At 31.7% G+C, this 11749-nt stretch overlaps 1 protein-coding gene and 1 non-coding gene across 2 annotated transcripts; both read right to left on the reverse strand.

Annotated features, from left to right (window-relative positions):
- Positions 1-1821: 1821 nt before the first annotated feature.
- LOC105332780 (uncharacterized) lies at positions 1822-4808 on the reverse strand. Its single transcript, XR_010708385.1, has 3 exons — positions 4630-4808; positions 3206-3371; positions 1822-2753 (listed from the first exon to the last, which is right to left on the reverse strand). It is a non-coding gene; the product is annotated as an uncharacterized protein (transcript).
- A 1073-nt stretch (positions 4809-5881) lies between these two features.
- LOC105332781 (lipopolysaccharide-induced tumor necrosis factor-alpha factor homolog) lies at positions 5882-8152 on the reverse strand. Its single transcript, XM_011435487.4, has 3 exons — positions 7993-8152; positions 7206-7386; positions 5882-6091 (listed from the first exon to the last, which is right to left on the reverse strand). The coding sequence occupies exons 1-3, from the start codon at positions 8048-8050 to the stop codon at positions 5983-5985; spliced, it is 348 nt and encodes a 115-aa protein (XP_011433789.1). The 5' UTR covers positions 8051-8152; the 3' UTR covers positions 5882-5982.
- Positions 8153-11749: the final 3597 nt, after the last annotated feature.

Below are 11749 nucleotides of genomic sequence, written 5' to 3' on the forward strand. Positions count from 1 at the left end.
ATGACAAGTACATGTATACGTAGTTTCTAATTTGAATTACGCCTATTTTTATATTAATATGAATTTTTGAACTTTTTCGACTAGAATGTCGAGAAACCTCCATATGAATCATGTTAAATAATATTTAAAGATAAAATTAATTCAATCAAACTATGTATCAGTAATAGAAATATTTCTCGAAAATTGTATGGATCCAAGCAATATTGAACTCTAGTCTCGTTCAACCAAACGCTCGGCTGACACCGCAAATCTCTGACAAGGGTTTACGGAGACAGCCGAGCGTCGAGTTAAACGAGACTATATTGAACTCTGGCGTAGGAATACATACGACTACAAAAAATATTTAAATTGTTCGTACCATTTAAAATCTGACTATTTTTAAGGTATTTGTAAATAAGTTTCCTTGAAAAACAATGCTTTTGCATACATTACATCGAATTCATCAATTATTTTCAAGAACTAAGTCTTGTCAGCAGCAATGATTTGTGCTGAGGTCCAAACACTGTTTTACTTTCGGTTTGTCCGAGTGACTGCATAGGAGAGTTGATTAAAAATCAACTCCCAAATCATTTTTAGCATATCTGAAATCTAGATAAAGGTCAATTAATTTAAGAACGTTTATTTTACTCGAAGAAAATGCAGTTACTAGACGTCGATTAATATTTCCTTGCAGGTATTCTTTATCTTTCACAATACTGGTGCGTTCTCATTTATTTTTTATAATACCCATAACATATGGGTCCCATAAAAATTATATCACAAATATGATTTATAATTTCATTCTTAAAAATGTTATTCAGCTGATACTAGTATTATTTTAAAATTAAACAAATTTAAAAAAGATGTATGCGAACAAAGAAAAAATAGAAGTATGAAAATAAAAAAGACTTACAAATTAAGACACGGGCAGTTGTGAGACCATAACAATCAAGAGTTGTGTTATTCCGTATATTTATACATATACTAAGTATCTTAAATGCATGTGATAGCTTATTTGATCTGTCATTTCTGAGAATGCAGTTATCTAAAAGAAATTAAGATGTACCTAAAGGAATAGTTGTCAAGGTCATGTCCTTGAAATCTGGCAGTGTCTTCTTATGAGGCTATTGGTGGTTGAATCTGGAGAAAGCTACACCCATAGAAACTATAGAAACTACAAAAATTCATAACTGCGTCTCTCGTAAAATTTCGAGGAAAATGAATAATAGGCGGAAAAAATCCCATATTATCACCTGCGAATGGCGGCTTTTGTTTCGTAAAATTTGTGGTTTCAGTATCATTTACTTTGTACTGGTTTATATAAAATTTGCTCTGCAATTTAGTAATGCAATTTTTATTTTAAATATTTTTTATGAAAGCAAAAAGAATGTGTTTCCTCTTCTATTAGAAATTTTTTTCTTTAAAAAGTTTTCTTCACAGAAAAAACAAATCTAATCTAACACAATGGTAATTTGAAGTATGATTATGTTAACAATTGCTGTTTATTTATTAAAACAAGATATATCAAACGATTGGAATTGTCTCAGTTCTACCTAGGAAAGCATGGATTCTCTTCAATACTGTTTTTAATTTTACAGGTTTTGGGGGTTTTGTTACACATGTTTTCATGCCTTTCCACATTTTTTTTTACACTTTCATGATCCAAAGGGAACCGTGAAAATCTTTATGAGTAGTTTAAAAGCTTAGTACTTGTGAACCATGCCCCACTATTTTTGATATACGTAATTAAGACCGCATATGTTTCGGGTGAATCAAAATATATACTAGTAGTATCTAAAATGAATTGGTGATAAATGTATCTTTTGAGCAGAAACCCCAATAAAGCTTTTGTCTTTATATTATTTTGGAATAAAGACATTTTTAATTCATATCATTAAAAAATCTAAAATGGTATTTAATATATGGATTTACTATTTGCATTAACTTGCAGGCTGTATTGACTCATGATCGTTTATTACATGTCTCATTCTATTAATACATTCAATTATCTAATTTACAAAAAAAATAACTGTCAACAAATATAACAAACTAGGTCTTCCTAATTATCACAAATTTCAAATCAGAATCTTTTTCTAAATAGTGACAATATGTCAAGAAAACATACTTTTAGAGCAGACACTGCAAACGTCATCACCAATAACTTATAAATCATCAATTATAGTTGTTAAACAAAATTTTAAAAAACATTATACAATACAAAACCACATGCTGAGAGCAGTCGGACTACATGGTTCTGTTTTTTGCATAGAGCAAATAACATTGCTTAAAAGTACAGTCATACAGCGTCAAAGCAAATTATGGACATTAAGAAGTGCGCACAGAAACATCCTAATAATGTCAATTTATTAGAAATATATATTCACGGGTTATTTAACAAACTTTTGCTAATATATTGAATTATTTTGCTTATAGGCAGTGCTTGTACGAAGAGTTTAGCGAAGTAAGGTAATGCTGAATGATAATTATATATGTAAGGTCATATCAGCTGACATTGGCTTATTTGTACATTGTTTAATTATATAATCCTTATAAAAACATACACATACAAAAACAATAACAACAGTGTTTCTTTGAAAAACAAAATGATGTGCAATTTTAAAACATGATGGGCTACGGAATCATGCATATCTCAGTGAATATAATTTCAAATCCGGTAAAATCTTCCCACTTCCTTTTTACAGTCTGGACAAATATGAGCAATATCTTTACACCCGTCCATACAAAAAGGTACTAAACAGCATCCTAGAAACAGCCTGTAGGAAGAAAAAAAGGAATTAATTGGTCAAACAATCACATGAACTTTATGAAAAACAATGCCTCAATAGGAGGAGATACTTAAAAATTTTAAAGCACACAACCAATATTTGATTTTCTTGAAATGCAAAAATAATAAATATAACGCAGGAAAGAAAAAAAAGAAAAACATATTGATACGAGTAATGTAAGAAGAAATTTGATTTGCATACATGTTATAGTACAGTCAAAGATAAAGAGGAGATGTGGATAAGAGAGACCACTCTGCAGTTGGAAAAAAACAAGAGTGAAAGAACTTGAAAATATTTGGAAGACTTGGAATGAGGCAAAAAAAGGACAGCCCGACACAGAGTGGGATGGAGAGCGACTCTAGTAGTCATATGCTCCACAAGGAACGAAGCGGACTGAGTAAGTAGGTAAAATGTATATAAAGAATGATAGCCGGTCTTACCCAATGAACATTATAAAGAAACACATTATCCAAGTAAGCGTCCCTGTTTCATATTCTAGACTGGTCAGGATAAAGCCGCCACAGTGAGGACACTCCGTATGGACGGGCCATTCCTGGAGGGGGGTTCTACCCCGACCCTCTGGCTGGATAATGATAGCTTTGGTGTCTAAAAGAAAGTCGAAACGAAATAATAGTCATATTTCATCAGCAGAAGAGTTGTAGACAATACTTTTGCCATTGTTCCTGTTTCGATTTCTACGTAGTCCTACCTAAAACTCATCTCTGGGATTGTTCCTGTCAATTATTTTAGTACTGTGGTTTTTATTATACAATGAAAATGGGGAATTTTTTTTTTACTGTCTAATAATCATAATTATACACGTCAAACTATTCACTCTTTTCTAATAATCTTTTTTATAAACAAGTTACTAACATTTATTAACATTTTCTAATAAGTTAATTACTGTTTTCTTATACCACCTGCTATAAAAAAAGATATTTAGAGTTAAAGGGAAAATGTTATTATAAGTTTTTATGTATTAAGTGGTTAACTGGTGCATTTTGAATGATTGAACAAAATATTGAATGTTAAAGTCAAATTAAAAGCGAGATAGAGAGGTAAGAATTGGTTGTTATGTAAACAAAGCTCGAGTCTTATGGTTGTTTACAAAAAATGTAAAGTAGAGATCAACAAAAGAAAGTTACACTTGATTAATACTTACACCAATACAACAATGACAATATTCGAGCTTTGTTTACAAAACAAAGAAATTATGAACTCTGTATCTTGCTTATAACTTGATATTTGACTTTCAAATTTTAACATAGCATTATAAACGTCTGTATTTATCATTATAAACATTGAAAATGGAAAAATAAAATTTGAAAATTTTCATTCAAATCGTGTCTAAGTCCCATAAACTAATAATTTCTTGCTATACACTGAAACCTTGTAAGTTACTAACTGTTTTCAAATACCTCTTGCTATAAACATGTTATTTACTTCTTTCTTACAACCTCTTTTAACGTGAATTATTATTGTTTCAATTTTCATTACTAGTATTAATAAAAATTTGCGATCAGTCTGATTCTTAACAGATTTATTACTACCTGAAATATAAATAGTATCGAGATAAGACTGAAAACTCAAGAAAAACACAGGCTACACTCCGAAGGAATTTAAATTGTTTAGATACCTTTAACAAGAAAAAACTGGCACCGACCCATGCTGGAATTTTAAACGCGAATATTCAAATCAATACAATCAATAAAATCGAGAACCAGGAAGTTCAAACTATCAACACAGTAATGTTTCTGTTGATAACGTTAACATTTACTTGTTACTGCACAAAGGTTTACCATATTATCATCTAATGATTATCAAAACAAAAATTAGATTGCATTGAGGTTAATCAATTACTTACCTTGATTACTACTCATTTTCTTTCAAATCATTTGTGTTAAAAATGACATCAAATCAACATTGGCATCAAACGAAAGAAAATATTCTTAAAATATAGATTTGTACATCCAACTCCAGAGACAGGGACAACTTCTTTACTTCGGGGTAGTTAAAGGGAGTCTTTCTCGCTGTATGCCGGGGTGCTTTGCTCGTAAAGGAGAGCCTTCAAGGATCGTATTCACTATGATTGTATGGTACATTTAAAACTCGTAAATCGATAACCGATTATATTGTGTGTGGTTTTTTAATTGACATAGCAGTTTGCGGGTCTGAATATATTTATTGTTTATTTCTAGTTTGAAGATATGTATATGATTGCCTGGCAAGTTCGTTCTGGGTAAATGTACATGGTTGAAGTTCTGCCTCCTTTTTTGTTACATTGAACCATTTTGTCATTAAATTGTACAGATGTATTTGGATAAAGTACCATAACTTGTCTGCACTCTTTGATTCATTAATATTTGCTTTCATTGCATTTTACAAAAAAATCAGTTTCAATAATTAAATAAAGGTATTCTATATTATCAGAAAAGAGTTGATAGTCTTTTCTTTTTCTTTCTATTGGAAAATTTAGACAAAATGTAACGTCAAATCTGATATTATCAATTTTAATGATTTGCAGTGTGATCATTTTGACGTTTCTTTCAATACTTAGTCCAAATGTGTATTATTCATGTGAGTATATTTTTTTTTTCTATTTCAAGCATGTCTTACAACGGATTAACGGATTTTTTAAACATCTCACAAAAAAACCCGTTAATTGCAATAGCTAATGTCGAACGAAATACTTACTAGTAATAAAAATCGATCCACCTGATAAAAAGGCACTGTTTCGGTGTAAATGTTTTTGCAGAACAAACATTGCGTCGTAGCCGATACGTTCCTGTGTATTTTATTTTGCATGGCAGCTGCTATGTAAAGCATGTGCATGGAGTAACAAACAAATGATAGAGCCCATGTTTCTCACATGTGAAACCAATTTGAAAGTTTAATGTTGTGTAAATGTTAAGTTGAGGACTTGGCATGCCTCTGACTGACTTTAAAATAATAATTACGCTTGTAATTCTTTTATATTAAAGATAAATATTTATTAAAAACAAGATTAAAATCCATAACAATTAAGGTACATATCAAACATATACAACAATTCTTATCATAAAAATCATTTAAACAAAAACAATAAAGATTACGCTCATGATTTTAAAGTAAATCCCCAAAATTTGTCCTATAATCAAACAAATGTTAACAATGTGTGCACGAATACAGTCATGAACTACACTGTAATTTGGTGGCTGAGGACCCTGTTCCTGGTTCCTTAGATTCTGTCGTAGCGGCCGAGCACCTGTCGACAGTTGGGGCAGGAATGGACCACGTCCTTACAGCCGTCCACACAGAACGGGATCAGACAACAGCCTAACCAGCACCTGGTGAAAAAACAACAAGTACCCGTCAACAATAACCAAATAATGATAAAACAACGGAGATGTTGGAAATTGTTGCTCCGCAGCAATTAGCTGCAATAATGTAGCCCTCTCCCGATTTTTTTTTGGGGGGAGAGGGCTACAACTCCATAGGATCTCCGTAATGGTGCAAGTGCGGGAGTGATTCACTCCCGCAACGATTTCGTCTCAAATCGTTTATAGATGACAATAACATTTGCATTTCTTACCTAAACTCAAACGTTGTAGATATCTATGGTATAAATTAATCCAAAAATATCAAGTATAGTCCATATTTGGCATATATCGGTTATTTTTCGTGTATGTCAACAACGAAAGTTGAATTTGTCCGCCATGTTTACTGACCTTGACCGGTTTTATTTTGGGACAGCCAATAAGAATTCGGGAGCGGATCTGGAACTGAATGTAGGAATTCCCCTATTTTAAACATAATTAACGCGGTAAATATGAATTTTCCATTATATACCATTTCCTTAAATGATGTTTTATTGATATAACGAGGTAAGATCGATTATTTACACTGACATTCACGTTATCAAGCCCATCAAATCTCCAAGCGTACATCCCATAAAATCACGCGAGAACTGTCATGGCTGCTGAAAAAGACTAGTAAACATGCTGATGTGTTTTATCTGGTTTTGATTTATAAACAGTTTATTTTTTCAACCTGTATTAAAAAAATCATTTTATCTAAAGGAAGTCAAATATAAAATCGATCTTTTGAAGTTTCAGACCGAAGTCAGCCTCATTAAAAAATTAATTTTGCACCATTACGGAGATCCTGTGGAATTGTAGCCCTCTTCAGTAAACATCAGATATAAAAAAAATCGAAGAGGGCTACATTATTGCAGCTACGCAGCAATCTGCAGTGTGCCGCAAAGTGCTCAATATCAAGTGTAGTGGTGAAAGAGAAGCAAATTTTATAAACACAACTGGTTAAAGTATATTGGTTGTTTTGTTAAACAATTAAGTTACTCAAAGTGGTAAAGAGTTTAAGTTGTTTTGGTGAAGCAATTTGCAGTGACATGTATTGTTCAAGTATGGTGTTTGAGTAAATTAATAAGTATCAGAAACATACCCAACGAAGGCTGTTATTGCGCATGCCAACCAAGTGATGGTTCCCGTTTCAAACATTGTAGAAGTGAAAACGTCACTTCCGCAATACTGGCAAGTAACTCGCACGGGTGTTTCCCTAAACAACTGAACTGCCACCAAAGTCGGTTGTTGTTGTGCAAATACAACTGTTGACGAACTTGTTTCTGCCAAGTACAATGTTAAGAAAGATAAATATGACATAAAGATACCTGTGATTAAAATAATAATAATAAAGTAAGGTATTATACAAGACCAGAGCAAACTTCCTTGTTTTTATATAGAACTTTTTAGACTGATTACACCGTACCGTTAGCATGTTATCATCATTGTCACTGTACACTCTATTGATTTTAAAACGATATCCGTTCTACTGATAGTTTTAAAGGTATTCGGCCTGATGGAAACTTGACAAAATATTGCGCTTAAAAAAACAAGAAGGTTTTTCTCAGAGATAACAATTCTCGCTATTTGGAACCCAATCCCACCCTGAATAACCTAGTACGGTAACTATTAAAGATTGCATTAGATTTACACTGCATGTGTTTCTTTAAAGAAAATTTTACATGTGTGACATTTAATATACTAGTTTTCAACCCTTTTGTCAGATTTCAAACAATTTGTGTAATTTGACAGTCAAATGTATCGATATTAAAGATAACCTGATATAATCAAAATGAAAGTAAATTTACAAAAACAAAACAAAATAAAAAATGTCCCTCCTGGACGTTAGAGAATAATGAGGCTCTGTTTTGTAACTACTAAATACTTACGGCCCTGGTAGGATGGCGGGGGACCACTATAGCTTGGTGGAGGTCCTGACTTCTCCATTTTGTTGTCTTCAAATGTAGACCGTCGCTGTATCGCCCTGTTCGTACCCGAGATAGACAGGTAATAAATTTCCTGATAACAAAATGTATGGCTGGTCGTCACGGAAATAAATCTTTAATTCATCTTTGAAGTATACCTATTTATATCACTCGTGATTTTAATTCTGTTCACTCATTGACTCAATGCTTTTTATGATTATATTGACATTTATTTGTATTATTTGATCTAAGTTTCACCGATTTCACTGATATGAATCTTGCAAATTTAGGGTGCATACTGATGAAAACAAACTGGGTGTATTTTCGGACTGTGATCTTGCTATGTACGAGTTCTCCTTGACTCCATTATTTTGGATACAAAGGATTTTCCCAGACATTACAATACCAATCTGATTTCATTACACTTTTAAATTATTTAAATCCTGCCCTTATTTATGTCATTAAATGTTTCCCATACATACCACGTGCACTATGTGGAAATTCAGTCACGAGATCGATATACATCACAACAGACATATTACACAAGGCTATTTAGGGAAATAAAGAGGTGTATTCTATTCTAATGTGTATCATAACAAGTATCGTCAGGATTTCATTATAAATTCGATTGTTACTTCTGAGTACAACTTTTATTATACACTTAAAAGGGGTTTGTAATACTTGTAGGGTGATGTTTTTCCGTATTTTTATTATCGGAATTTACAATGAATTGTTATCAGCTCAGTACCATATTTTGAAGAAAAAAAAGATATTTTATTTAATAGTAAGATGTATCATTATTGTTTTATCATTGGACAACATGTTATATACCCATCATCTACAATGTTTTGTAATAATTTCCTTAAGACAGATTTTAATTTTACTAATAAAAACATGCATCATTATGCCAAGTTATTAAAGTCGTAATGAATGTTTTCACTGTCAACATTATAAAATATCAAAATAAGAAGAGACTGTTTAACAACAACAAATATAAATTAATTATTATATAATAAAACTTCTTGAATCGTTTAAAATAAGATTTCAAAAAACATTTCCTGATCTAATTTGAGTAAATGAAAACGAGTTCAAGAATGTGTACACGTAAAGGGAAACTACACGTACGTTCTTATAAGTGGTTCCATTTGGTTTTTAATAGAGATAAAGTTGCAGGAAACATCCTCTTAAACAACAACAAATCCATTCTCAATATTTTTCAGTGAAAAAGTTTTAGTTTGTGAAGCACCTTCGACTTCGCTTTATAACGTTATTAGAGTAATAAATTGTCACGGTGTTTTTCATTTAAAAATGTTTCATTATAAATCTCGACCTGTAGTCAGTAAAAGGATATATAGACAAATGCCACCGTCTATATCTTGGTAGACTAATGAGAGCGGACAAAACCCTTCTTCATAATAAGGTGTTTGTGTTTTTATCTTCAAAGGATGTTCCAGATAAATATATTGTTTCTAAGACTAATCAAAAAACACAATTGAGTATGATTTGTCAAATTCTTTCAATGCATATGCAGAGAGTGATTTCAACAAAACTTTGTTTTTAAAACAAGTAGTCAAGAATGTTTAACAATTTTAACATATATGTAATACTTAATTGTTTATTATTCGTGAAAGAGAGACACAAACTTTTAGAGGATTTGTTTAGATATTTAAGATGTATAAAAAATTCTTTTGATTTGAAAGACACCGAAAGCCAGTGTTTGGTTCTATTAGGGTGTATTGAGGATACCAGTTTTGTTCAAATTACTTTTAAAAAGCGGGAGAAAATCTGATTTGTGCATCAAAATTCGTAACTTTTGGGAGAATCATTTCGTAATTGACTGTAGTAAAATAAAAATCGAATACTGTTTACCCCTAAACTGATTGTTAATAGTTTGTGTTTTTGGTTTTTTTAATCCTATTTTTTTTTTTTTTTTTTTTTTTTTTTTTTTGGTTTTTGGTCTTTTTTCTTTGGTTATTTAGATTCATGTTAAACAACATAATACTCTCCAATACTGTAGAGGAAATAAAGAATATCTCATCTTATCATACCCAAGTAAGGCTGTTCTTACACATGTCAGCCAAGTGATGTTTCCCGTGTCATACATTGTAGAAGTGAAAACTGTACCTTTGCAGTAGGGTCAGGTTACTTTAATCGAATCCATCTCAAATCTAAAGACATTTGCTACTTTCGTTGTTTCTGCATATAGATCATAGTTTTTTTTTTAAGTTTTTAAAAAATTGTCTAATATATTTTACCAGCAGTTAAAATCAAAGTATTGAAATAGTACTGAAAGCTGGGCTCTTTTGATGTGTCATTATGCATATTTTGTAGTAAAAACTGGCAATCTATCTCTCTCTCTCTCTCTCTCTCTCTCTCTCTCTCTCTCTCTCATTCTTTTAATGTAGGAAATGCGCCAGAGAGCGACTGAATGGTTTTGTTAGCAGCTATAAATAAAAATATGTCTGTCTAGTAGAAAAAAATTCAACAGTTGCATTGAAATTCGAAACAAGCGTTATAAAATCAACCCCTTCCCCTCATTACTTCTATCTGCAGCAAAACACCAATGCTTTGAAAAGTAGTTCATGGAAATTCATGCGCATTGTATATGTGTCCAAAATGCATAGTCTTGTTTAAAAACACGTAAGTAATAAGAAAGGGAAAATAATTATTCGCAAACAAATAAAAAACCATTAGATTTGACAAAACATAGCTCTCTGAGTAACTATTTGGTATAGCGGAAGCTTTTACTTTGACGCTGCTCGGTTTTTGTTTACTTTTGAAGTTGTGCTATTTATAGTATCATTGGCGATTTGCCTGCCTACAGCCAGGACTCTGCTTTCAGCTAAGCCCGGCTAAAAAATAAGATAACGGATATTCATCAATTCATACAAGTATCATATGTGCTAAACCATACGGAATCGTACATATATACATGTATAGACAATCTATAGATATTTTAGCTACATCTTACAAAACGAAATGAGTTTTAAGTTGCGCTTTTATTATATCCTCTCTACGTTTTTATTATCTTTTAGAAAAAACCGCTACAACCGACGACTAAAATGATAATTAATAACAACTGTATAAATATGATAATATTATGTGACTCTCTCTCTCTCTCTCTCTCTCTCTCTCTCTCTCTCTCTCTTGAAACTTTGCCCATACAATCTATATAATGATTATATTAGATTCTAAGATGAATTCACTCGTACGCCATATTTGTTCATTAAATGAAATTGAATAGATGCATGTAAACAATTGGTCATTTTTAATCTTTTGCCTAGTAATCTTTTCGACCTTAATCTTTTGAATTTTTCAATATGATTCAAAATGTAATTATATACAAGTAAACGCATGCGTTTCATAAACTGTTAAGTGTCCTTTATACCATTAAGCATTTGAAATTATATTTTCACTTTATTTATTAGTTGCAAACTTCTAAAACGCGTTTTATTATTGAGTTGCTCTTTTCGGAGTGGTGCCACTGTTTTTACCCAGTTGGTAGAGTAGTTCTAATGTTTTTACCCGGTTGGTGGAGTGGTGCCACTGTTGTATTCATATGTATTCATATGTGAACGACATGCAGCAAGTTTATTCACATTGTGGGTTTTTTTCTACGAATGTACGCAATTCAAGATAAAAACCATTAAGACAACGTAAGACTGCTTATAATGCTTCAGCAAAGCAGCTGCTCTCTTAATATCTGGTGTAATACTCCCTA

The sequence above is a fragment of the Magallana gigas genome, chromosome 8, assembly GCF_963853765.1.
Source record: "Magallana gigas chromosome 8, xbMagGiga1.1, whole genome shotgun sequence".
Taxonomy (NCBI): Eukaryota; Metazoa; Mollusca; class Bivalvia; order Ostreida; family Ostreidae; genus Magallana; species Magallana gigas.

Bases quoted from the DNA above. Each gene is read 5' to 3' on its own strand.
- LOC105332781 (XM_011435487.4), bottom strand. From the start codon at position 8,050: ATGGAGAAGTCAGGACCTCCACCAAGCTATAGTGGTCCCCCGCCATCC. The intron at 7,387-7,992 runs GTAAGTATTTAG...TGTACTTGGCAG, and splicing joins CCCGCCATCCTACCAGGGCC to AAACAAGTTCGTCAACAGTT. The intron at 6,092-7,205 runs GTATGTTTCTGA...TTTTTTCACCAG, and splicing joins GCAATAACAGCCTTCGTTGG to GTGCTGGTTAGGCTGTTGTC.